Genomic DNA, 24,250 nt, shown 5'->3' on the forward strand with positions numbered 1-24,250 from the left:
TGAAAAAGAGGATATTGTAGACAGGAGACAGATCAAATAAAGCCCATTTGAGCTTAAAAACATTGGACGTTTCCTGGCTGAATCGGGTCTGTTGGCATGTATGGTTGTACTACCATTGCCTCTTCCTTCTGCCCACAATGGTCCATTACATTGCCACAGCCTTAAAGGAGGGTAGATTTTGTATCACAGGGGGCCCCTGGCCCGTTCTGTCCACACCTGAAGTATGAGACCCTTGTCCTTGCCCTGCCAGCTGCATTTGTAGGCCGTATTAAATTGACCAGCGGGTCCTGTGTTGCTATATAATTATCCTGAGACATCCTTACCACTCAGCCAGCATAAAACCCCTGTGTAGGCCCTTCTGTTCAATATGTAGGCCTCTTTGTTAAATTGACCATAGCTCTGCAATTTTAGTGTATAGCAGTCTGAAGGCAGGTCTGCGAGGCCTTCTGATCCAAACTAGTAGCCCCCACCCTACCCGAGTGCTCCGTGCTCGGTATCAAAGTTCAACATCCCCCTGAAGCTGTCGACATACAGTAGGCTGCATCCTGGACTGGTACTTGCTTCCTGGGCAGGTTTCCCGCTTTTAAGGAAGTGGAAACCGCAGAGCGTCAAGTTAGGAGAACTGAGGAGATTTTATACATGAATATATTGAATTCCCGTACAATACCCATTATTTTCTGCCTGCTCTATGGAACTTACGATAAGCGATTGGCCTGAGAGACTGACCTTTTCACCCAGTCCATTGTCAGCATTAAGTGGGTAAATGACGAAATGTCTGGTAAAATCTGCAGACGAAGCTTTTGGGTAGCATACGTAGGTAGATGTAGCGTGCAAAGGAGCCCACAAAATGATATAAAAAGGGAGCACCCACAGATATCGACGGACTACCTCGCCATCTGTATGTAGGTTAACAGGCAGTGCAGGTTTTCCCCAAGAGCTGGGAGCTCTTGTCTTCCTTTGCTTAAAATGTCTTGCTCTGCTTTGCTTGAAGTATCTTATTCTATTTTACCTATATGAAATGTCATGTTATGTTTAACCATTGTTCTCTTTACTTTTGCATTTAAAAGATTTTGTATTGTAATTGCAGGAATGCTTGCTCTAAGAGTAAACGTGAGTGTTCCTAGGTAACATTTTCCTTGGTGTAACTTGTTTCCCATGATGCATTTATAGATGTGTTTTCTCTCTCTCTCTGTCAGTAAATTAATTGAGATACAGAGAATATTATGACAGCTGTATGATTATCTGGATTCTGTATTTTGTACTTTATGTCTCTATTCTGCGGTTTCTTTGAAGTTGCATCTTCTCATTAAACTGCCATTGTATTCTGCCTCCAATTCCATGTCTCATATGTCTGTTTTCTTCATTTTTGGAGCAAGCGTTCCTAGGCACCCCGGCTCAAATTAAGGTGCCCCTTTTGTCCCTGACTCACTCTCCTGCTCAGTTCTGTGGTGGCTCCCGGGGATCTGGGGACCGCCCCTTGCTTCCTTGACCCGTAATAGATCTTCCCTCCAACAGCCTCTCTTGCAAGTCCTGTATTGTTGGTTTGTTGCCCCTGCCCCCCTTTCCACTGCCCTCCATAGTCTGTTGTGCTTCCACGGCCCTTCCTGCCTGCTCAGTGTGGTTAAATTGTTGCCTTTGCACCCTCCTACCTGCCTTCAATTTTCAGAGTCCGTGCCCCTGGCCTCTGCCTCTCAACAGTATCCTAATGAACAACTAGATTGCTAACATTCTATATTTATTACAAAAGTGTGGAACGCCTGACATCATCTTGATGTAATCAAAACTGTAATACCTAGAGCATTTCCTTTAGAAATTACATATATGAGAGGGTCTTATTGGCATCAAAATTATGGTTAGTGCTCTAAAAGACTAAAATAAGGACATATTTTCTGAGTTTTCAAATAGCGACAAAGCACTTTTAAATTATTTGTTATCTTTATGTTTTTTTATCCAGTTGACCACTTGATTAAATGTTGTACTTAGGGGAGAGGATGTGGTGTTACTTCCAGAACTGCAGACTTTGCAACTGGGGAACCAGGTTGAAGTTTCTGCTTCAGCTCGACATTCTGTGATTCTGGTCAAATCACTTAGTCTCCCCATGTCTACAACCAAAATGAATTTGTTCTTGTGTGATGTAACCAATGCTCATGTAAAGCACTCCAATACCTGACAAGTCTGCACTATATAACACTGCAAAAACACAAAATAATAAGTGTTTTGCACACTTCTGTCATTGGCTATATTTGGGCTACATCTGGGTGATTTTGGGCTACATTTGGGCTCTTTTGTCTCCGGTGGCCATCTTGGGAGATTTATTTGTTATGAAGTTTCCTAATTTCCTCATGTACTGCAGTCTCCTCAGTAGGAAATCCTTTCAGTTTTTTACTTTGATTCCATCATGAAGGTATTCAGATATGTCACACATTTGCCATAAATTCTGAATGTTAGCACTCTAGTTGCTCATTAGATCACTGTAGTAAAACTACTGCACCATGGAAGTCTGCTCCTGGTATTAAAAGTGCATGTTTTAGTCTGCATGTCAGAATTTTTTAATGAAATAGAAGAGGATTTGAGAAGTCACTCAAAATGTGCCCTCATTTTCTTTCTTCAGCATTAATCATAATTTCTATGGCAAAATGAACCTCCTCATTGTGTTCCTTTTTAAATTAAATGTTTTAAGTGTTACCAGTTTATTCCAATCAAGATGGCTTCAGGTGTGCCATACTTTTGTCATAATGAAGACAGTAAGCGCTCTAGTTGTTTTAAGAACATTCTGGGACATTCTGTCATTGGGCTATACTTGGGCTACATCTGGGTGATATTTGGGCTACATTTGGGCTCTTTTGTCTCTGGTGGCCATCTTGGGAGACTTATTTGTTATGAAGTTTCCTAATTTCCTCATTTACTGCAGTCTCCTCAGTAGGAAATACTTTCAGTTTTTTACTTTGATTCCATCAAGAAGGCATTCAGATGTGTCACACATTTGCCATAAATTCAGAATGTTAGCACTCTTTTTGCTCATTAGATCACTGTAGTAAAGCTACTGCTCACCAGGGAAAACTGCTGCTGGTATTGAAAGTGCATGTTTCAGTCTGCATGTCAGAATTTTTTAATGAAATAGAAGAGGATTTGAGAAGTCACTCAAAATGTGCCCTAATTTTTCTTTCTGCAGCACTAATCATACTTTTTATGGAAAAATGAACCCCCTCATTTTGTTCCTTTTTAAATTAAATGTTTTAAGAGTTACCACTTTAATCCAAGCAAGATGGCTTCAGGTGTGCCATACGTTTATCATAAGTAGGACTGTTAGCGCTCTAGTAGTTCTTTGGAACACTCTGGGAAGCTGCAGTAGAACACAAAGGAATCAACTGACAGTCTCTGCCCTTGTTGGATGTACATGTTTTACTGAGAATGTCAGACTTCATTCTCACATGACTGAGAAAGATAATGTGAATTTACAGAAAATAAGCTCTCAGTTTAGCCTATAGATCACCTTCCAAACCTCTGTGGTAAAAGCATGAGAAAATATTTTTCTCTCAATCATGATATCCCAGCAGAAGGCTTTTTCACATGGTGAAATCACCTTAGAACATACCACAATTCCTAAAATGAGTATGGTACCATCAACAAATGATTTATAATGTAACTAAAGTCTTAAAACCTTCTATTAACTGCAATGCTTTTTAATGAGGTGCTATCATGTATATTGGTCCCAAGATGGCTGCCAACACTTCTTGGATGAAGTGCTGACAGCCAATCAGATCTCAGGATGAGATGTGTGGTTAGGCTCCGCCCACATATATATATGCTTTTAAATGCTATTTTCTCAGGAAATACTGAACAGATTTACACCAGACCTGCAAAAGGCACTTCCTTGACCTTATGGCTACCTCTCTGCCAAACTTCAAGTAATTCTGTTCAGCCGTTCGGGCTGTAGCTGTGTCTAAAGGTCCTATGGAAAAATGCATGGGGAAAACGCGCTTTGGGACCCCCCTTTTTTCTCGGCCCCTGCTTGACGAATCACCCCGAGACTTTCAGGGTAGGAGCGGAGCATAGCGCCCCACCTATTTTGAAAATTTCGCGAGGATTCGTCGACCGGCGCCAAAGTTATTCCAAATAGAATGTTGCGGATTTCCTATGGAAACAGGGTCCTAACTATAACTACCTACTGGCGACCGCCAGTAGGTAATATATATATATATATATATATATATATATATATATATATATATATATATATATATATATATATATATATATATATAATACGCTTGAATTTAACCTTCATTTGTCTCTGCCACTCACAGTTGAGCTCGGCCCCATCTTCTCTACTTTTATAGTGTATTGGCAATGCCAATAACTCTGCCTATAAAGGAATGTGGTATGGTAATATGAAGCATTACAAATAAACTGCATGGGGATGGATATGCTTTTGTGTGGAAGCAAAGAACTGTTGAATAATATTGGTGTAGGTCAAAAGCTCGAATGCACTGGAGAGCCAGAGCTAAACATGCATGTAGGTGAATGACTGCCCTCCTACAACATGTGTTGCTGGCAGGGAAAACACCATTGATGATTTAGTTATCTAAGACACTTTAATAGCATCAGAATGTCACGTATGCACCTGAAAGTTCAAGCTCAGTCAGATGGTTACATAAACAAAATGATCACAACTGTGTGCAGTGTAACCACATTTTGTAGATGCACACAACTTCTGCCCAGTCAAAACATATACTCCCAGCTCCCAACATGTGGGCAGAGCCAAAGCCCCTCTCTAGTGATACGTGCATAATTGTCTGGTGGTGACTTCGCTGTCAAGCCAGTCCAATAAAACTATAATGCATCTTGAGGAGAAACTATCTTCCCATCTATTTCACATTTTTTATTAAATACAAATCCTTTATACTGTAAAACATTTTATGGCCCTCAACAGTCTTCCTGGTTAAATATTTAAACTCAATAAGGAATTCACAGATCCCAATTCCTGTGAAAACTCTGCACCTCTCCCTAGTTCTATAACTAACGGTCCACTTTTTAAATTTTTTTTAAATTAAAACCATTGACTCTTCTCTTACAGACATGGATGTTTTCTGTGTCCACTTTGCCTCACCACCAATCTGGGAATAGGCAATGTGCGGTGTTGCAAGTGTAGCCAAATCACGCATTCAGGATTTCCACTTGATCTCCGCACACCTCACATTCTTAATCAGTCACTCATAACATTGGCACTTTGTTCACTGACGTCTGATATTCCTCTCTGGCACATTTCATTTGGACTGGATGAGAGCCTTGGTATCCCCCCTTTTGAACAGCCCAGTGCTGATCCCTCTCTAATTAGCATGTCTGACTTATTTCCCTTTTCCAGTTCCCTGCTAAAGTATTAGTATTCGAGGTGAATCATCAAATCTCCCATTGCATTAAATTCTACAATCTTCTCAAACCTATACAATTGGTTTATGGCCTCTGGCGGAACAGCCCTTCTAGCCATTCTGACCATTTCAGGTGGGCTCTAGAAAATGAAGACTGAGAAGTACTTATCCTTCTTGATTTCTGCCACCTCCTTTTCTATGGTTTTCACACCATCTGCCAATGCCAGACTTAAATAGACATCCATGGCAGAACCCTTTCATAACAAATCACAATGCGGTGCAATTGCCACCCTTCAGGTTCTCTCTGATACAGGGTTCCACAGGAGTACTTCCTTCGCCCCACCCTGTTGGATGCAATTGGCCATCCTCATCTGATGCTTCTGAGTCACAATGATGGCTTATGCAGATGATACTCAAATGATGGTGACATTAGACTCCAGCCTTAAGAAATTTCAGTCCAGGTTTTGCCAGTGGACCAGCATAAACAAAAAAACTCCCTCAATTTGAGCAGCCACTGGATGGAATTTCCGGTCTTTGGAACTGATAACTCTACTGGAACTCCATCTTGTGCCTCGAGATCTGGGACCAACATCTACAAGTTTAGCAGGGGAGTGATTCCATCTCAGCAGCGCCTGCTGTCATGGGTTTTCCCACTTTGACCGATGATGGTTTAATGGTGGTAGACCTGCGAGGTATGAATGATGATTATTGAAGGATGGAGAAGACCTCGCCTGTTTTTATAGACAGTCTAGTGAGCCATGAGCCCCTTCTGTGTCTCTAGTATTGTAGATTCTACCTGGAGTCTGTGCTTGTTATTGAGTGCAGTAATGTACATGCAACAGAAGTATGACAGTGTGTTCCTGTCTTTTTTTGGCACAATTCATTGCCATTGACCAAAATGACGTGTTTCATATTGTTTGTGTCATTTACCAGACAATGGTATCTCACACGGATGGCTCCGTGGCTGCCGGGATCCCTGTGAAGTTGGCCATGCAAACAAATGGAGCCCCCTGGCATTCCCTGGCAACTCAGAAATCAGATCAGAATGGAGTGTTGGAGCACTACATCAACACACCCACTACTGCCAAGACACTGGATGTATCGGTGAGTGTCTCTTGTCTTTGGTTATTATTAAAGAACGTACAGGCTTGGTGGATCACTAGTAAGAGCTAAGAGGAAGGGCTCATCTCTCTAGAGTTTTGTACCAAAGATCATCTTAGTCATACAGCCATTACTGTCTTGTCTTCTCTCTTTGGTGAGGGCCAGAGTAGATGTAAATCACAAGGCTAATCAAACCATGCCCCATTGCTATAAAATAGAGATAAAGTGATATGTCCAGGATCATACTAATTAGACAACCAGTCAATAAGAAATGGAACTAAAATCTGCTTGTTTAACCATCACCTAATCAACTGTTGACAACTACTCCAATTGAGAACTTCTCTGCTATACTCTGTTACACTTTCATAGAATAACTGTCTAATCCTTTCCTTGTCTATCTTGGGGTGTTCTTTTTGACGTGTGCAAGAGGAGAAATCAACATATGTGTTACGTTTTGCTATCTGACTCTTGTATTGCTTCCAAATATCACTAGTATCTCTTGGTAGTACTTTGGTACAGCAGAGTCTTCCCACTAATACTCAGTGAGTGATAGACAAAAGCCTGATCATGGTATAGATAAGTGCTACATGTAGCTAAGGAAGAGTGTACATTGCATTTTAGAGTGGAGTGAATATAATTGCCCATGGCTGGTCACTTGTGTGTACAGTGGCCATTATGTGTGCAAAAGGACACTCTTGGGTTGGAGGGTGATTAAAAGCTTTGCAATAGACAGCTGTAATCGTCCCTCATGTTTTACTTCTGCATAGCTAATTTTTTCTTCCCAGTGGACCCAATGTTTGGAGGCCACTGGCTTCTTTTCGTGTTATTGGTATGCCACAGGGATGGGATTCATGAACGCCCTGGATTAAAATGGTTCCAGTCGCTCATCACGGAAGTCCTTCACTTCACTCAGAGTGTGTGTGTTGTTGTGTGGTTGTGCTTATGATTGTGTGCTGTGCGAATTGTGTCATCTGTGAAAATACTCTGCATGTTTTATAAGATACCGGGTCACTGTTAAGGTCACTGCATCTTCCCCAAGCTTGCAGCAGCATTTGAAACTGTACCTCAAAGGCCCCATTGGAGTTTTAACCTAGTTTGGTTTCTGGGTTGCATTCCACATTCAGACTATGCCATGGAAAACCACACTGGCTGAAACTTGGGATGTCAGGTCTGTGACTTCATAATACCTTTCCTTCTAACCGTTTGTTTCTTCTCCTCCTTCAGTGTAAGAAACCTAGGATATACAGCTGAAGCTGCTTCTTGTTCAGGTTGATGCGGATATACATTTTGAGGATGGCATACATTTTGAGTGAGCCGTTGATTAGCACCAGTGGCTTCAATTCCGTACTCTCCCTCCATAGCATCGAGTTAGTATTAATTTTGGATTCCAAATAAAACTCTGCAGCACCAGTTGAGAAAAGGAAACTATACCATGATGAGGTAATTGTCGTAGTGCTGTGTCCTTTTCAGGAGAGTAGAAGCTGTACTATGCCTACATTAACCACCACCTGAATTTCCACCAACCAACGAGAAGACTTCTCTCTGCCTCCCTTTCACTTGCGCATTCTCCCCACATCTACAGAAGCAGAAGTGGAAGACGCTCTTTCTCCCACATAGAAGCAAAGACCTGGAATAGCCTCCCCACGCACCTCTGGACCATCACCTCACTTCCGGAATTCCAAATGGCCCTCAAACCCTGGCTGTTCGAAAAAGCCTCCTGGGCCTGCAAGCACCTGGATGCCCCATCGGGTGATTAGCCGTGCTTTATAAATCCTGATTGATCGATTGATACTGTTCAGAGTGGTGATGATTATCTCTGGACCTCAAGGATGAGCTCAAGGCCCAGCTGACAGGGTCATGCTCTAGAACAGTCGGCCAGTTAGAGGCAGCCCTGCAAATTCTGTATCTCGAAAGCGCCGAGCACAGGCTGGGCACACTGAAAGCTTGTGTCCGCTGATTAGCCAGTGTGTCCCTCTCAGACTGCCACCTAAAAACCTGACCTGATGTAGTGAGCACCATGACCATTACCCAGTGGTGGACAGAAGCATGCATAAAAGGGGTTGCTGAAACCCCCTTTAGTTTGTGGAAGCCTGTCTGTTCCTCCCTGGGCCCAAGAGAAGCTCGGCTGTTGCCACTGTTAGTAGTACGTTTCATTGGCTGAGGCTAGTTAACTTGAAGTCTTCACACAATGTTTTTACCCCACCTTTGGCCCTTTAGTACTTGCACTTCTTCTGCAACCAGGAAAACAAGCCTGGTGTAGCCCCTGATGTTTCTATAAAATGCATCTTGAAGCAGCAGGTTTCATATCTTGTGCCTGAATTTTAGGATTTCTGCTGAAACCACTTACTTAATGATTTTCTACTTAGTTGTCTCACCTGAGAAAATTGCATCGTCTCTTTTTATTTCATGTTTTTGTTGTCACATGTATCAAACTCAGCCGACATAGAGGTAACAAGGTATCCTCTCTGTTTACAATGTTACAATTGCTGTAATTTAAAAGGAAGTATGCCCTTCGTGTGGCCCTGAGGGCCTTTTAGCAGTCACTAGCCAATCCGTTGGGCTCCTTGGCTGTCACTAAACCTTCTTTGAAGCACTCGCAGCTTCTTACCCAAGCATTTCTCATAGGGTAAGTAGACACATGCATGAAGTTTCCAGCAATCCTACAGAGGATTTACAATATATGCCGTGTTGACTAATAGCCATTTATGTTCCTCAGCTGTGACTCTCTTGAGTAGGTCTGGTTTCCTTAACTCTAAGTAGGAGCATTTAAACAGCTGCAGCCCGCGCAGGTAAGAGCGGTGGGGCTGGGTTGGGGGGAGATTCGACCAACGACGACATGGGAAAATTCAATAAATAAATAATTTCCCCTCGTTGTTGTCGAAATCCCCCCTCACCCGGCCTGCTCTTAAAAAATGAAACTGAAAAGTTTAATTTTTCTTTTTTAAAAGTATCCCATTTGCCTTTAAGGAAAACGGGCTGCATTTGTGTTAAAACTGCATTATTTAAAAAGCCGTCACAGACATGGTGGTCTGCTGACCCCAGCAGGCCACCATCCCTGGGAGTTCTAGCCACTCCCAATGGGGGCACAAATTGCGCTTACCTCATGAATATTAATGGGGCATGCAATTTGAGACCCCATTGGGAATCGCAAACAGTGTCTGGGACACTGTTGTACATTCACTTTTGTGAGTCGCAAATTGTGATGTCGCAATTCGACGCTATTTGCGACTCGCAAAAGTGAATGCTCATACATCTGGCCCCAGGTCACTTGGATTCAGCGTAGACACCGCCCTCACCATAAAGAAACACATTGTCAAAAAACAAAGGTGGCCTTGTAACAGCTATCTCTTCTAAAAAAACTCATACTTTTTTCCAGAACCAACTTCAGAGGTGCTCTTCAAGCCCTCATACTCTCTTACCTGGAAAGTGGTAACGCTCTTCCGCATGGAATTACAAAGTGGACACTGGCACCCCTTAAGTGCAGGGCTGGACTGGCTACCAGGCATTTTGGTGGGGGACGGTTTTGTTACTGGGGACCTGCCTCCATGTTCCAAATTAACAACAATACAAAAACAAGCATTTGCAATGCAATAGGTCTCGCATTTGCAAGAATTTGAGCAATTGGCATTGTAAATGACGATGCCTTTTTATTTACGTATTTTCGTATTGGTTTTTCATACATGAATAAAAGACATCGCCATGTACAATTTCAATTGCTTAAACTCTCGCAAATGCGAGACCTATTGCATTGCAAATGCTTGTTTTGATTTGCAGCACCCCCGCACCCACCGCTCCAACGCCTATGCTAATAGGAGCCAAGATTGACTCTTAGCAGAGAAATCAAGAAAAGCAGCTGCTGGAACCGATGTGTTTGACACTCTTGACCTTAAATCTCCACCCCTAGGCCAGAGAGCAGTCAGTCACCACGTGTGACAGCCACGAGTAATCACCCTACCTCTCTCCAGACAGTCCCTCCTCATCCGATATTTAAAAGCGTTCTAGGAGAGTGAACTAACTCGAAAACATTGCTTTATAAAATGAGCTTTACCTGTCAGTGGTGGTCTCTAAAGGGGAAATTCTTGCTGGATTTGTTCCTGTGAAGTCGACTTTGGAACTGAACGAGACAACTTGCAAGGTATTTATTCATTGTTTTATGCAACCTCCCTCCGCAACACTGATCTTTCTAGCACCATCGTTTCGGCCAAGTTGAGTTAACATTACAAGTCAGAGTTCTTTAAATAATTGAGGATTGAGGGGATACTCATAAGTTGTATGACAAGTGCGTACGAAGTGCCAAACATGCCCCCTCACTGTTTTTTAGGTCTCACCTAGCGACGCAGCATATGCGCTGCACGCTTGCGAGATCTATTGCTGTCGATTTAGCTTCCGAAGGGGAGAGGAGATGTGCACGCGCCCGGACAGGCAATGTGCACGTGTACCGCTCACGGGGTTTTCGCACACCGCGTGCATGGTGCCCTTTCACTTTCCCTCCCTCCCCCCGTTGGCTCCAGATCATCTCGGAAGCTCCCGGGGACCCTGCAACACGGTGTCAGCAGTAATGCGCGCATGGCGCGCTTATACTTTCCCTCCCTCCCCCCGTCGGCTCTAGATCAAGGTATTGCTTTGTTTGCACATTTCTCAGACCTTAATCGCTGCGTGACTTACTTACACTGTTCTTCTGTATATTCTGTGAAGTTTACTTTTGGCTTGTCTGCTATCTTGATGGCGACGAACCACACTGTTGTATGATCTGGAGACAGAGACTGGTGCACACATGTAGACCAACTGCATTTTTGGCAGCATGAACAATAAGGGGATGCGGAAAATGTACAAAGTATTTTCGTATCCAATAAATATAAAAAAGTTCAAAGATAAGTGAACGTCAAAAAGGGGACACTGCCTTTCTGCTTGGGCAGCTGGAGGGGGATGATTTTTGATTTGTTCAGCTTCACTATCAGAATGAGACCACTGTCCTTCCTTCCATCGTCTCCATCCAAGAATCAACAGTGGCTTTTGCACCCACACAGGAGTGCTCAGAGCAGCGCAGCTGTGAAGCATTGCTGTTTCAGAGCACACAAATGGTGCACACTCATTTTACTATTTTTTTGACCTCTCAGAACAGCTAAAAGCGCCGCGATGCCCACTCCTGCAAGAACGCTGAACAGTAAGCTTTAACACAATAATAATACAATGTATAAAGCGCATGGCTACTTCAGCAGAAGTGTCCCAGCGGTTTCTTAACTGTGGTGACTTCAGCCAGCCGAGCCCCCGAAGACCTCCGACACTGGAGGGTGGAAGCGCGGTAGGGTTTGATGAAGCGGTGAAGATAGCTGGCACCTGATTTGTTAAAGACCCTGTAACAATAGCATAGAGCCTTGAAGGCAGACTTTATGGGAAGCCGGTGCACTTTCTGCCGAGCCCATCGAAGCCCGTCTGGGAAGGTTCCGCAGTAGCCGAGCCTCAGACTCCTGTACTGCATCAACCCATGAGAGCGTGAGGATGTAACTTGACAACATAACATAACAAAAGAACTTATGGCAAAAAAACAGTATGGCATAGAAACGTTGCCACATATGGGAATAAGGTAACATAGTTTACCATTCGCACAGTATGCAGTGAGTGGTGCTATCTGGTATTTTTATTGAATGAAGGGTCAGCTGTGGTTGACTGGTAATGTGAGGCTTTTAAGCTTCATAAATTGTTAAAGGAGCAAGAGGCATGTTAATGCGCTACCTCTGAAAAACGTGTCCCAATTAAACATGCTAATTGTGCTAAGTGTACAAATAAACGCACATTCACGCACTTATTACCACGGTGTAATCCAGACTCCTTGTTATGACCATGGAGTAACATAATGAGCAAAATGCAGTTTATTGCTTCATAAATTGCAGGTAGTAATAATGTCACAGAGGAAAACTAAGCCCCCTGCACCTTTTAGTGTGGCTAGATCTCACCTGTTTAGGCCTTTGTTTTCTGGTTCTGGTCAGGTCCTTTAGTTATTAATAAATACACGTGCAGAAACATCATATACAAGCCCTCTGCACGGATCTGTAGGGATTAATGTATTGGTTATTACCATTGCTTCTTGAAGGGCAGTGCATACAGCTGGTGGTTTAACAGTCCTTCCATAGGGTGGGGGGCTCTGCCGCTGCTGGGTCCACTCCTGTGCCACCGCTGGTGGATTAACAGTTTCTCTAGTGTGGAGGGGTACTATGTCGCTTTTGGTTCATGGTCATATAGCTGGTGGTAGGTGGAACAGTTCCTCGGTGGGGTGGGGTCTGTGTCACCCCACAGGTGATCGCTGCATACATGTAACTGTTGGTTTAACTGTCCCTTCAGAGGGTAGCTTATGTGGCTTTGGGGTGGACTCCGCACTGCGTGCAGCAGGTGGGCTACAGCTCCTCCAGTGGGCTGGGGGTCTGTGGCTTCTCAGTGGACTCCACACAGCTGATGGTATGACATTTCCCCCAGTGGGGTGCGGTCTCTTTCCACTCTGGGTGGGGTCCTCAATGCGCATAAATAGCATATACACTTCTAAACTGCGTTGTCCCTCCCACCACCCTTTGTTCTCAATCGGATCTTGAAGTTTACTCGGAGGCCTCTGAGATGGTATTTAAAAGTTAAAATCTCGCTTCCACGAGCCCTTCTTCAGGACAAGAATACCAAATTTGTTCATTAGAATTCGTTTTTCGTCTTACTTTGCCCCTAGTAATAATAATTCTGCTTCAAACATCCCAATTTCTTAACTAAAATGTGGTTCTTCTGAAATTTTATATGCGTGCAGGTCTGCAATTGTTGTTTCCACACAAGTTTGCAGCATTAGAATATTTGGGGGCTTTGGGGGTGCCTTGGTAGGAGGTTCGGAATGGAATGCGGTGTTTGAAATGGTAACCCTAGATTTCGGTCCGGGCTTTGACAGCACCACAGTTAAACAGAGCTACTGCTAATAATGTACAGAGGTGGTGGCCTTTGGGTCTGCCTCTTTCAGCCATTGGCTCATGTTATGTTATGTTATGTTATGTTATGTTATGTTATGTTATTAAGATTTCTAGAGCGCTCTGCTACCCTGAGGTGTCCTGGCGCTATAACTTTCAATCATGTCAATCATGTCTTGGCTCAGGCCAGTATATTCACCTAATGATATTGGCGGCCGCCATCGAACCCTAATAGTGTGAGCTGGAAGCCCTTTAATAGAAAGGTTTCCAGCTGAAGTGTGAAGTTTTTACACAACAGAGCTGCATTTAAACCTCCCAAGGACGTAGGAGGTGGCCCCATATAGCAATTCTTGCTTGGTTGTGGGTGCGGGAGGCAGGAGTGACAGGTGGGGGGGGCTGTTTTGGCAGAGCAGGACGCCCAACACACCACTCGCCATGTCCCCACCCACTTGCTAAAACCATACTCTCTTCCCTGAACTATCGCACAGTTAATGCCTCAGGGCATTAATGCGCTATATAAATAAAATTAACTTAACACAGTGAAAAGTATCTTAAGCTTGGCAGGTCTGGTATTGCCCATTTAGGGCCAGCCAGTACTTGCCTTGAATGAAGGGTCAACTTCACTCTTAAAGAGCTCTGTCTGCTGCTGCTTGACATACAAAATGCACAGACCGCAGAATAAAATAGGTTCTCAAAACCGGATTCCCCCATGCCAACATCCACAGCATTCAATACAAATACAGAAAACAGTTTAAAAAGTTACAAATGTGAATATATCGTCGCGCTGCAGTTCTGCAGTGTCCAAGTGCCGCAAATAAAAAGTGTTTTTTTTTACCGACGATAGTTAATCAATTTACCGACTTCAGAAGGAAGAAAGGCTCAGATGGCCTTGTGGGAATTCAAACATGTGACCTTCATATCACTGCATGTTTCAGCAGCGATAGTTTAACTCACTACACTATCTGTAACATGAAATAAATGCATTGAGCGAAAATGTAAGGAGCCACAACATCAAAAAAGAACCAGCAGGTATCTTTCTTTCAAGAGACCCTGATGGTGCACATGTAGCAGGAAAACATCAAAAAAGAACCAGCAGGAGTCTTGCTTTCAAGAGACCCTGGCGGTGCACATGTAGCAGCCAAAATATCAAAAAAGAACCAGCAGGAGCCTTGCTTTCAAGAGACCCTGGCGGTGCACATGTAGCAGCCAAAATATCAAAAAAGAACCAGCAGGAGTCTTGCTTTCAAGAGACCCTGATGGGGCACATGTAGCAGCCAAAACATCAAAAAAGAACCAGCAGGAGTCTTGCTTTCAAGAGACCCTGATGGGGCACATGTGGCAGCCAAAACATCAAAAAAGAACCAGCAGGACTCTTGCTTTCAAGAGACCCTGATGGGGCACATGTGGCAGCCAAAACATCAAAAAAGAACCATCAGGACTCTTGCTTTCAAGAGACCCTGATGGGGCACATGTGGCAGCCAAAACATCAAAAAAGAACCAGCAGGACTCTTGCTTTCAAGAGACCCTGATGGGGCACATGTGGCAGCCCAAACATCAAAAAAGAACCAGCAGGAGCCTTGCTTTCAAGAGACCCTGATGGGTCACATGTAGCAGCCAAAACATCAAAAAAGAACCAGCAGGAGTCTTGCTTTCAAGAGACCCTGATGGGGCACATGTGGCAGCCAAAACATCAAAAAAGAACCAGCAGGACTCTTGCTTTCAAGAGACCCTGATGGGGCACATGTGGCAGCCAAAACATCAAAAAAGAACCATCAGGACTCTTGCTTTCAAGAGACCCTGATGGGGCACATGTGGCAGCCAAAACATCAAAAAAGAACCAGCAGGACTCCTGATTTCAAGAGACCCTGATGGGGCACATGTGGCAGCCAAAACATCAAAAAAGAACCAGCAGGACTCTTGCTTTCAAGAGACCCTGATGGGGCACATGTGGCAGCCAAAACATCAAAAAAGAACCAGCAGGACTCTTGCTTTCAAGAGACCCTGATGGGGCACATGTGGCAGCCAAAACATCAAAAAAGAACCAGCAGGACTCTTGCTTTCAAGAGACCCTGATGGGGCACATGTGGCAGCCAAAACATCAAAAAAGAACCAGCAGGACTCTTGCTTTCAAGAGACCCTGATGGGGCACATGTGGCAGCCAAAACATCAAAAAAGAACCAGCAGGAGCCTTGCTTTCAAGAGACCCTGATGGGGCACATGTGGCAGCCAAAACATCAAAAAAGAACCAGCAGGAGCCTTGCTTTCAAGTGACCCTGATGGGGCACATGTGGCAGCCAAAACATCAAAAAAGAACCTGCAGGAGCCTTGCTTTCAAGAGACCCTGGCAGTGCACATGTGGCAGCCAAAACTTCAAAAAAGAACCAGCAGGAGCCTTGCTTTCAAGAGACCCTGATGAGGTACATGTGGCAACCAAAGCATCAGAAAAGAACCAGCAGGAGCGTTGCTTTCAAGAGACCCTGATGGGGCACATGTGGCACCCAAAACATCAAAAAAGAACCAGCAGCAGCCTTGCTTTCAAGAGACCCTGATGGGGCACATGTGGCAGCCAAAACATCAAAAAAGAACCAGCAGGAGTCTTGCTTTCAAGAGACACTGATGGGGCACATGTGGCAGCCAAAACATCAAAAAAGAACCAGCAGGAGCCTTGCTTTCAAGAGACCCTGATGGGGCACATGTAGCAGCCAAAACATCAAAAACGAACCAGCAGGAGCCTTGCTTAAAGAGACCCTGATGGTGCACATGTGGCAGCCAAAACATCAAAAAAGAACCAGCAGGAGCCTTGCTTTCAAGAGACCCTAATGGGGCACATGTGGCAGCCAAAACATCAAAAAAGAACCAGCAGGAGCCTTGCTTTCAAGAGACCCTGATGGGGCACATGTGGCAGCCAAAACATCAAAAAAGAACCAGCAGGACTCTTGCTTTCAAGAGACCCTGATGGGGCACATGTGGCAGCCAAAACATCAAAAAAGAACCAGCAGAGTCTTGCTTTCAAGAGACCCTGATGGGGCACATGTGGCAGCCAAAACATCAAAAAAGAACCAGCAGGACTCTTGCTTTCAAGAGACCCTGATGGGGCACATGTGGCAGCCAAAACATCAAAAAAGAACCAGCAGGAGCCTTGCTTAAAGAGACCCTGATGGGGCACATGTGGCAGCCAAAACATCAAAAAAGAACCAGCAGGACTCTTGCTTTCAAGAGACCCTAATGGGGCACATGTGGCAGCCAAAACATCAAAAAAGAACCAGCAGGAGCCTTGCTTTCAAGAGACCCTGATGGGGCACATGTGGCAGCCAAAACATCAAAAAAGAACCAGCAGGAGTCTTGCTTTCAAGAGACCCTGATGGGGCACATGTGGCAGCCAAAACATCAAAAAAGAACCAGCAGGACTCTTGCTTTCAAGAGACCCTGATGGGGCACATGTGGCAGCCAAAACATCAAAAAAGAACCATCAGGACTCTTGCTTTCAAGAGACCCTGATGGGGCACATGTGGCAGCCAAAACATCAAAAAAGAACCATCAGGACTCTTGCTTTCAAGAGACCCTGATGGGGCACATGTGGCAGCCAAAACATCAAAAAAGAACCAGCAGGACTCTTGCTTTCAAGAGACCCTGATGGGGCACATGTGGCAGCCCAAACATCAAAAAAGAACCAGCAGGAGCCTTGCTTTCAAGAGACCCTGATGGGTCACATGTAGCAGCCAAAACATCAAAAAAGAACCAGCAGGAGTCTTGCTTTCAAGAGACCCTGATGGGGCACATGTGGCAGCCAAAACATCAAAAAAGAACCAGCAGGACTCTTGCTTTCAAGAGACCCTGATGGGGCACATGTGGCAGCCAAAACATCAAAAAAGAACCATCAGGACTCTTGCTTTCAAGAGACCCTGATGGGGCACATGTGGCAGCCAAAACATCAAAAAAGAACCAGCAGGACTCCTGATTTCAAGAGACCCTGATGGGGCACATGTGGCAGCCAAAACATCAAAAAAGAACCAGCATGACTCTTGCTTTCAAGAGACCCTGATGGGGCACATGTGGCAGCCAAAACATCAAAAAAGAACCAGCAGGACTCTTGCTTTCAAGAGACCCTGATGGGGCACATGTGGCAGCCAAAACATCAAAAAAGAACCAGCAGGACTCTTGCTTTCAAGAGACCCTGATGGGGCACATGTGGCAGCCAAAACATCAAAAAAGAACCAGCAGGAGCCTTGCTTTCAAGAGACCCTGATGGGGCACATGTGGCAGCCAAAACATCAAAAAAGAACCAGCAGGAGCCTTGCTTTCAAGTGACCCTGATGGGGCACGTGTGGCAGCCAAAACATCAAAAAAGAACCAGCAGGAGCCTTGCTTTCAAGAGACCCTGGCAGTGCACATGTGGCAGCCAAAACTTCAAAAAAGAACCAGCAGGAGCCTTGCTTTCAAGAGACCCTGATGAGGTACATGTGGCAACCAAAGCATCAGAAAAGAACCAGCAGGAGCGTTGCTTTCAAGAGACCCTGATGGGGAACATGTGGCACCCAAAACATCAAAAAAGAACCAACAGCAGCCTTGCTTTCAAGAGACCCTGATGGGGCACATGTGGCAGCCAAAACATCAAAAAAGAACCAGCAGGACTCTTGCTTTCAAGAGACCCTGATGGGGCACATGTGGCACCCAAAACATCAAAAAAGAACCAACAGCAGCCTTGCTTTCAAGAGACCCTGATGGGGCACATGTGGCAGCCAAAACATCAAAAAAGAACCAGCAGGACTCTTGCTTTCAAGAGACCCTGATGGGGCACATGTGGCAGCCCAAACATCAAAAAAGAACCAGCAGGAGCCTTGCTTTCAAGAGACCCTGATGGGTCACATGTAGCAGCCAACACATCAAAAAAGAACCAGCAGGAGTCTTGCTTTCAAGAGACCCTGATGGGGCACATGTGGCAGCCAAAACATCAAAAAAGAACCAGCAGGACTCTTGCTTTCAAGAGACCCTGATGGGGCACATGTGGCAGCCAAAACATCAAAAAAGAACCATCAGGACTCTTGCTTTCAAGAGACCCTGATGGGGCACATGTGGCAGCCAAAACATCAAAAAAGAACCAGCAGGACTCCTGATTTCAAGAGCCCCTGATGGGGCACATGTGGCAGCCAAAACATCAAAAAAGAACCAGCATGACTCTTGCTTTCAAGAGACCCTGATGGGGCACATGTGGCAGCCAAAACATCAAAAAAGAACCAGCAGGACTCTTGCTTTCAAGAGACCCTGATGGGGCACATGTGGCAGCCAAAACATCAAAAAAGAACCAGCAGGACTCTTGCTTTCAAGAGACCCTGATGGGGCACATGTGGCAGCCAAAACATCAAAAAAGAACCAGCAGGAGCCTTGCTTTCAAGAGACCCTGATGGGGCACATGTGGCAGCCAAAACATCAAAAAAGAACCAGCAGGAGCCTTGCTTTCAAGTGACCCTGATGGGGCACGTGTGGCAGCCAAAACATCAAAAAAGAACCAGCAGGAGCCTTGCTTTCAAGAGACCCTGGCAGTGCACATGTGGCAGCCAAAACTTCAAAAAAGAACCAGCAGGAGCCTTGCTTTCAAGAGACCCTGATGAGGTACATGTGGCAACCAAAGCATCAGAAAAGAACCAGCAGGAGCGTTGCTTTCAAGAGACCCTGATGGGGCACATGTGGCACCCAAAACATCAAAAAAGAACCAACAGCAGCCTTGCTTTCAAGAGACCCTGATGGGGCACATGTGGCAGCCAAAACATCAAAAAAGAACCAGCAGGAGTCTTGCTTTCAAGAGACACTGATGGGGCACATGTGGCAGCCAAAACATCAAAAAAGAACCAGCAGGAGCCTTGCTTTCAAGAGACCCTGATGGGGCACATGTAGCAGCCAAAACATCAAAAAAGAACCAGCAGGAGCCTTGCTTAAAGAGACCCTGATGGTGCACATGTAGCAGCCAACACATCAAAAAAAGAACCAGCAGGACTCTTGCTTTCAAGAGACCCTGGCGGTGCACATGTGGCAGCCAAAACATCAAAAAAGAACCAGCAGGAGTCTTGCTTTCAAGAGACCCTGTTGTTGCACATGTGGCAGCCAAAACATCAAAAAAGAACCAGCAGGACTCTTGCTTCCAAGAGACCCTGGCGGTGCACATGTGGCAGCCAAAACATCAAAAAAGAACCAGCAGGACTCTTGCTCTCAAGAGACCCTGATGGGGCACATGTGGCAGCCAAAACATCAAAAAAGAACCAGCAGGACTCTTGCTTTCAAGAGACCCTGATGGGGCACATGTGGTAGCCAAAACATCAAAAAAGAACCAGCAGGAGCCCTCCTTTCAAGAGACCCTGATGGGGCACATGTGGCAGCCAAAACATCAAAAAAGAACCAGCAGGACTCTTGCTTTCAAGAGACCCTGGCAGTGCACATGTGGCAGCCAAAACATCAAAAAAGAACCAGCAGGAGCCTTGCTTTCAAGAGACCCTGGCGGTGCACATGCGGCAGCCAAAACATCAAAAAAGAACCAGCAGGAGCCTTGCTTTCAAGAGACCCTGATGGGGCACATCTGGCAGCCAAAACATCAAAAAAGAACCAGCAGGAGCCTTGCTTTCAAGAGACCCTGATGGGGCACATGTGGCAGCCAAAACATTAAAAAAGAACCAGCAGGAGTCTTGCTTTCAAGAGACCTTGATGGGGCACATGTGGCAGCCAAAACATCATAAAAGAACCAGCAGGAGCCTTGCTTTCAAGAGACCCTGGCGGTGCACATGTGGCAGCCAAAACATCAAAAAAGAACCAGCAGGACTCTTGCTTTCAAGAGACCCTGATGGGGCACATGTGGCAGCCAAAACATCAAAAAAGAACCAGCAGGAGCCTTGCTTTGAAGAGACCCTGACGGTGCACATGTGGCAGCCCAAACATCAAAACAGAACCAGCAGGAGCCTTGCTTTCAAGAGACCCTGATGGGGCACATGTAGCAGCCAAAACATCAAAAAAGAACCAGCAGGAGCCTTGCTTTCAAGAGACCCTGATGGGGCACATGTAGCATCCAAAACATCAAAAAAGAACCAGCAGGACTCTTGCTTTCAAGAGACCCTGATGGGGCACATGTAGCAGCCAAAACATCAAAAAAGAACCAGCAGGAGCCTTGCTTTCAAGAGACCCTGGCGGTGCACATGTGGCAGCCAAAACATCAAAAAAGAACCAGCAGGAGTGTTGCTTTCAAGAGACCCTGATGGGGCACATGTGGCAGCCATAACATCAAAAAAGAACCAGCATGAGTCTTGCTTTCAAGAGACCCTGATGGGGCACATGTAGCAGCCAAAACATCAAAAAAGAACCAGCAGGACTCTTGCTTTCAAGAGACCCTGATGGGGCACATGTGGTAGCCAAAACATCAAAAAAGAACCAGCAGGAGCCTTCCTTTCAAGAGACCCTGATGGGGCACATGTGGCAGCCAAAACATCAAAAAAGAACCAGCAGGACTCTTGCTTTCAAGAGACCCTGGCAGTGCACATGTGGCAGCCAAAACATCAAAAAAGAACCAGCAGGAGCCTTGCTTTCAAGAGACCCTGGCGGTGCACATGTGGCAGCCAAAACATCAAAAAAGAACCAGCAGGAGCCTTGCTTTCAAGAGACCCTGATGGGGCACATCTGGCAGCCAAAACATCAAAAAAGAACCAGCAGGAGCCTTGCTTTCAAGAGACCCTGATGGGGCACATGTGGCAGCCAAAACATCAAAAAAGAACCAGCAGGAGTCTTGCTTTCAAGAGACCTTGATGGGGCACATGTGGCAGCCAAAACATCAAAAAAAGAACCAACAGGAGCCTTGCTTTCAAGAGACCCTGGCGGTGCACATGTGGCAGCCAAAACATCAAAAAAGAACCAGCAGGACTCTTGCTTTCAAGAGACCCTGATGGGGCACATGTGGCAGCCAAAACATCAAAAAAGAACCAGCAGGAGCCTTGCTTTCAAGAGACCCTGATGGGGCACATGTGGCAGCCAAAACATCAAAAAAGAACCAGCAGGACTCTTGCTTTCAAGAGACCCTGGCGGTGCACATGTGGCAGCCAAAACATCAAAATAGAACCAGCAGGACTCTTGCTTTCAAGAGACCCTGATGGGGCACATGTGGCAGCCAAAACATCAAAAAAGAACCAGCAGGAGCCTTGCTTACAAGAGACCCTGGCGGTGCACATGTGGCAGCCAAAACATCAAAAAAGAACCAGCAGGAGCCTTGCTTTCAAGAGACCCTGATGGGGCACATGTGGCAGCCAAAACATCAAAAAAGAACCAGCAGGAGCCTTGCTTTGAAGAGACCCTGGAGGTGCACATGTGGCAGCCCAAACATCAAAAAAGAACCAGCAGGAGCCTTGCTTTCAAGAGACCCTGATGGGTCACATGTAGCAGCCAAAACATCAAAAAAGAACCAGCAGGAGTCTTGCTTTCAAGAGACCCTGATGGGGCACATGTGGCAGCCAAAACATCAAAAAAGAACCATCAGGACTCTTGCTTTCAAGAGACCCCGATGGGGCACATGTGGCAGCCAAAACATCAAAAAAGAACCAGCAGGACTCTTGCTTTCAAGAGACCCCGATGGGGCACATGTGGCAGCCAAAACATCAAAAAAGAACCAGCAGGAGTCTTGCTTTCAAGAGACCCTGATGGGGCACATGTGGCAGCCAAAACATCAAAAAAAGAACCAACAGGAGCCTTGCTTTCAAGAGACCCTGGCGGTGCACATGTGGCAGCCAAAACATCAAAAAAGAACCAGCAGGACTCTTGCTTTCAAGAGACCCTGATGGGGCACATGTGGCAGCCAAAACATCAAAAAAGAACCAGCAGGAGCCTTGCTTTCAAGAGACCCTGATGGGGCACATGTGGCAGCCAAAACATCAAAAAAGAACCAGCAGGAGCCTTGCTTTCAAGAGACCCTGGCGGTGCACATGTGGCAGCCAAAACATCAAAATAGAACCAGCAGGACTCTTGCTTTCAAGAGACCCTGATGGGGCACATGTGGCAGCCAAAACATCAAAAAAGAACCAGCAGGAGCCTTGCTTACAAGAGACCCTGGCGGTGCACATGTGGCAGCCAAAACATCAAAAAAGAACCAGCAGGAGCCTTGCTTTCAAGAGACCCTGATGGGGCACATGTGGCAGCCAAAACATCAAAAAAGAACCAGCAGGAGCCTTGCTTTGAAGAGACCCTGGAGGTGCACATGTGGCAGCCCAAACATCAAAAAAGAACCAGCAGGAGCCTTGCTTTCAAGAGACCCTGATGGGTCACATGTAGCAGCCAAAACATCAAAAAAGAACCAGCAGGAGTCTTGCTTTCAAGAGACCCTGATGGGGCACATGTGGCAGCCAAAACATCAAAAAAGAACCATCAGGACTCTTGCTTTCAAGAGACCCCGATGGGGCACATGTGGCAGCCAAAACATCAAAAAAGAACCAGCAGGACTCTTGCTTTCAAGAGACCCCGATGGGGCACATGTGGCAGCCAAAACATCAAAAAAGAACCAGCAGGAGTCTTGCTTTCAAGAGACCCTGATGGGGCACATGTGGCAGCCAAAACATCAAAAAAGAACCAGCAGGACTCTTGCTTTCAAGAGACCCTGATGGGGCACATGTGGCAGCCAAAACATCAAAAAAGAAAACCAGCAGGAGTCTTGCTTTCAAGAGACCCTGATGGGGCACATGTGGCAGCCAAAACATCAAAAAAGAACCAGCAGGACTCTTGCTTTCAAGAGACCCTGATGGGGCACATGTGGCAGCCAAAACATCAAAAAAGAACCTGCAGGAGCCTTGCTTTCAAGAGACCCTGGCAGTGCACATGTGGCAGCCAAAACATCAAAAAAGATCCAGCAGGAGTCTTGCTTTCAAGAGACCCTGATGGGGCACATGTGGCAGCCAAAACATCAAAAATGAACCAGCAGAAGTCGTGCATTCAAGAGACCCTGATGGTACACATGTGGCAGCCAAAACATCAAAAAAGAACCAGCAGGAGTCTTTCTTTGAAGAGACCCTGGTGGTGCACATGTGGCAGCCAAAACATCAAGAAAGAACCAGCAGGAGTCTTCCTTTCAAGAGACCCTGATGGTGCACATGTGGCAGCCAAAACATCAAAAAAGATCCAGCAGGAGTCTTGCTTTCAAGTGACCCTGATGGTGCACATGTGGCAGCCAAAACATCAAAAAAGAACCAGCAGGACTCTTGCTTTCAAGAGACCCTGATGAGGCACATGTGGCAGCCAAAACATCAAAAAAGAACCAGCAGGAGCCTTGCTTTCAAGAGACCCTGATGGGGCACATGTAGCAGCCACAACATCAAACAAGCATTGGCATAGCCAACAGGTATCGCTTTCGGGACCTTATAAGTATATAGTTATGCAGCACAATATCCTTGGTGCAACAACAACTGTTGCATGGCTAAACACTTATAAGGTCCCAAAGGCGAGACCTATTGACCATGCCAATACTTGTTTCTTTTTCCATGTGTCCTGAACACATAGAAAGAGAAAAACGCCTCTCTGGATTGCTTTTTAATAGGAAGGTGCCCCTTCCTGCACCATAACAACCCTGCTTGCCACTGAGGCATTGTCCTTACGCAGCCCATTGTGCGCCAGCACAGGGTGAAAGGACAGGAATGCAACGTATTGCACAAATACGGTGCATTCCTGCCCTTTCACAGTTGTGTAGGGCAGCCATACGCCAATTCCCCATACATATGCCCCACAGTGACAATGAGACAGCATGCCAGACAGAGTAAACCCCACCAACCATATGAGGCAACATAAAACTGGTGACATGAGAAGCCATGAAAAAGCAACATGAACACACAGTGG

At 45.5% G+C, this 24,250-nt stretch overlaps 1 protein-coding gene across 1 annotated transcript in view; it reads left to right on the forward strand.

Annotated features, from left to right (window-relative positions):
- LOC146869469 (complement C4-like) overlaps nt 1-24,250 on the forward strand; it is a 520,274-nt gene that overhangs the window by 214,124 nt on the left and 281,900 nt on the right. Inside the window, exon 11 of the mRNA XM_085599862.1 lies at nt 6,303-6,473. Within this exon, the coding sequence (XP_085455988.1) occupies nt 6,303-6,473 (171 nt within the window). The remainder of the gene's footprint in view (nt 1-6,302; nt 6,474-24,250) is intronic.

This window comes from Triturus cristatus, chromosome 1_1 (assembly GCF_964204655.1).
Source record: "Triturus cristatus chromosome 1_1, aTriCri1.1, whole genome shotgun sequence".
In the NCBI taxonomy this organism is placed as follows: domain Eukaryota; kingdom Metazoa; phylum Chordata; class Amphibia; order Caudata; family Salamandridae; genus Triturus; species Triturus cristatus.